The sequence below is a fragment of the Orycteropus afer genome, unplaced genomic scaffold (assembly GCF_000298275.1).
Source record: "Orycteropus afer afer isolate SDZICR_OR568_19922 unplaced genomic scaffold, OryAfe1.0 scaffold00153, whole genome shotgun sequence".
In the NCBI taxonomy this organism is placed as follows: domain Eukaryota; kingdom Metazoa; phylum Chordata; class Mammalia; order Tubulidentata; family Orycteropodidae; genus Orycteropus; species Orycteropus afer.
The window spans coordinates 3,804,928-3,808,545 of record NW_006921740.1 but is presented as its reverse complement, the minus strand read 5'-3'; the positions used below and the strand labels follow the sequence as shown (position 1 = coordinate 3,808,545).

The 3,618-nt window shown below is 33.1% G+C and overlaps 1 protein-coding gene across 1 annotated transcript in view; it reads left to right on the top strand.

Moving 5' to 3' along the window:
* CLOCK (clock circadian regulator) overlaps positions 1–3,618 on the top strand; it is a 76,364-nt gene that overhangs the window by 3,426 nt on the left and 69,320 nt on the right. The window contains exon 3 of the mRNA XM_042781700.1: positions 845–993. Within this exon, the coding sequence (XP_042637634.1) occupies positions 845–993 (149 nt within the window). The remainder of the gene's footprint in view (positions 1–844; positions 994–3,618) is intronic.

Below are 3,618 nucleotides of genomic sequence, written 5' to 3'. Positions count from 1 at the left end.
TAGAAATACAGTTCAGTTAATTATAATTCAAAATACTTGTATAATTTTTCAAAAAGAACTATTTTACAAAGTACAATATACCTGTTTTACTATCTGTGATTTATATATATTGCTTACATAGAATACCAGTAATTATTCATTTAATATATACATTTTGAGTGCTTCCTGTTTGTTAGGTGGTGTGCTTTAATGCCCTGATAAAATAATTTGTTCAAGGAGTCCACAACCTAATGGAGAGACAGATAGATGAACAAATGGTTACAGCTCTGTGTTGGAGGCTGGGTTACTATAGGAGTATAGAGTCTGAAGGGGAAGAATGTGTGGATAAGCCTGGGGTTAGAGAGAGTTTCATTTTCAGACTTCTATTTATGACTTAAAGTTAATATTGGCTAGATGATTTTCTTTTCATTGAATAATTTATATTTTCACAAAAAGTATCTCAGTAATGCTCGCAATAATCTTGTAAAGAAAATTCAATCTTTGGTGAATTTTGGATTAAATAAAACTTGAGATTTGAATACAATGTGTCTTGCTCCTATTTTTATAAAAGCATGTATGTCCAAATGCTTAGTATATTAATGGCTCTTTAGTGATAAATTGAAATGAAAAATTATTGCCCAAATTAACTGCATATTTTTGTGATCTAGGAAATAAATACTTACTAGCAGTTCTACCCTGTCCTATGGGGTAACTAGGAGTTGGAATTGACTCCACAGCATACAACACCACCATCGATAGAAGTACATGCTGTGTAGTCATATTCAAATTGAGCATTGTATTAAGCTCTTTCTGTAACTAAATGGAATGTTGTAAAACTGCTTTTAAAAATTTCTCATTTCATCAGAGTATCTAGAAACAAATCTGAAAAGAAGCGTAGAGATCAATTTAATGTACTCATTAAAGAACTGGGATCCATGCTTCCTGGTAATGCTAGAAAAATGGACAAATCCACTGTTCTCCAGAAGAGCATTGATTTTTTACGAAAACATAAAGGTAAATTTTTAATTTCATAAAATGAATGCTGTTTTTTTATGAATATTGTTTCTTAAAGCATAATGAATTAGAACCTCTGAAGCTTAAATGTGAATGCTTCCTCAGCTTTTTGAGAGAAATCTGTTGCCTTTTTTTATTATAGGTTCTTTCTTTCATGAAAGAAACATTTATTTAGTGCTTATTATATCTTAAGGCCCGGGAGGAAGGTTGGGCAATCCTACTTCTGTAGTGATACTGCCTCGGAAACCCAAGGAGGGGTCGCTATGAGTTGGGGCCGACTCGACGGCACATAACAACAACAACAACAACAACATATCTTAAGGAGCTCTGGTGACATAGTGCCTGAGGCATTTGACTGCTAATCAGAAGGCTGGGGTTCAAACCCACCAGCCAGTCCACAGAAGGAAGGTTGGGCAATCTACTTCCATGGTGATACAGCCTCAGAAACCCAAGGAGAGGTCACTGTGAGTCAGATCTGACTCCATGGCAGTGGTTGCATTTGCGTTACTGTATCTTAAATCATCAGGAAGCAAGGTAATAAAAAAACTTAAGCCTAGGGAGACAAACATATAAACACATTATTACAGTACAAATAATTACAATGTGAGAAGTGCTGGTAAACTATAAACTTGCACTGAGAACACAGAGGAAGAACTGTATCAGGGATGGCTTAAATATAGATGCTTTTCAGCTGAGTCTTTCAGATTAAGTAAGGGAAATAGCACTTTACACAGAGGAAATAGTATGTGCAAAAGCGAAGCAGAGAGAGTTCAGTGTAACTGGAGCACTGATTTTGAGGTGGAAAGTTATGAGTGTCTTTGAAATAAACACTATGTTTTAAAGTAAAGTATTTGTTAATTGAAGAAAATAATCTTGACTAAATTAATCATGAAAATTTAAAAAATATTATGGATTTTGGTATTGGAGATAATAGATGGAAACCTTGTAAAAGGATATTTCCTTTTTCAGTTGTAAAAGAGATGAAAACTTCTCAGAAGGAGAGTTGTAACTAGCACCTCTATTTACTTCTCCAGCTTACCAGCCTGGTTTGTGCTCTTTGATATTATTTTTGTTAATTTCATTAATGACTTCTTCTATAAAGTAATAGCTGCTGCTTATACATCATTCTCTTCTGCATCTCTGTAGCATTAGAGATTTTAATCCATCCTCTATTGACTTTCTTTTCCTTTGTCTTTCCTTACACTGCCCGTCTTCATTCACCGAGTCCTTCCTAACTGCTAACTTCATCTTTTTTTTTCTGCCCTCTGTGACATTTCTGTTTACCTTGGTTATTTCATTCCACAGTTTCAGCTATTGTTTGTCTATTAAACTACCAAATCAATATTTTTAGATGCAAATTTTTCAACCTTTTATTTTCAAATAACTTCTGGGTCATATTTTGCATGTTCTGAAGTTCTAAAACTGAATTCATGTTCATTTTGGTAAGTTACTGCTCCCAACTTTCCTTTTTTCCATTTGACTCCACTGCCCTTTCAGTTACCCATGCCACAAACCTAAAAAGACTTGAACTTTTTTCATCTTCTTTAGTACCTATGAATCAGTTGCCAAATTTTACTGATTTTTCTGTACATGTGTCAAATTTGCTTCTCATCATTTTTATTGCCACCACTATTACTACCTTTCACCTCTACAAATAATAGGTTGTACACTCCTTAAAATAAGCCCCTTATATGTTGTAGGAGTTTAATAAGTGATTGTTGAATGAAATGAAATTAAATGCATGCATTTCACCTTGACAGTAGAAGGTTGATTTTGACATTATGTAGATCATTTTATTTTTTTTAATTAATATATAATTCTCACAAAAATAAAATTTGTCTTAAAGTCTTTTTTTTTAAATATATAAGAAATTCTTACATATTTATTACTCTAAACTTGGCGTGTGTTTAATTAAACTTTATGGGATTTACTTGTGGATTTAAATCCTCTTTTTCTGAATGTATGTAATTGATACCATGCTAAGAAGCAGGGCTACATGCCACAGAGTTGGTGACTATGCTTAGTTACTCTGCATATTCCAATACAAGCATTTCTAATAGGCTGAATTTTGAGTTGCAATTTAATATTCTGTATTTATCTATCTGATGATAAAAACAAAGGCCATACTTTTCACTGCGAAGTATATTTTCCAGAGTATAATCTATGACATTGAGCATTTATAGTTTTTATTCTGCCTGCTTTAATATGTTTGCATTTTAAAATGGAAAAACATTTGTTCCCTAAACAGTTCAGATTTCATCAATTACGAATAACTTCCTCATAACTAAATTCATTAGAAGTATGTAGCAAAATAAAATAGTAATAATAGTGATAAAATATATGACCCAAACCAGGAATCTTCAAATTCTTGACTAGCTCCTTACTATTAAGAACATATGTAAAGACAATACTACTCAAGGTTACTTTTATGATAAAATTTTTGGGCAAAAATCTTAATTTAGTCTCCTTAATTAACTGGGTAGAATCTTTCGCCTAGCAATAGGTAGGCTTAAAAACCAAACCAAACTTACTGCCATTGAGTCAGATCCGACTCATGGCAACCTCTCCTTGGGTTTCTCAGACAGTATCACTACGGAAGTAGATTGCCCAGTCTTCCTTCCGAGG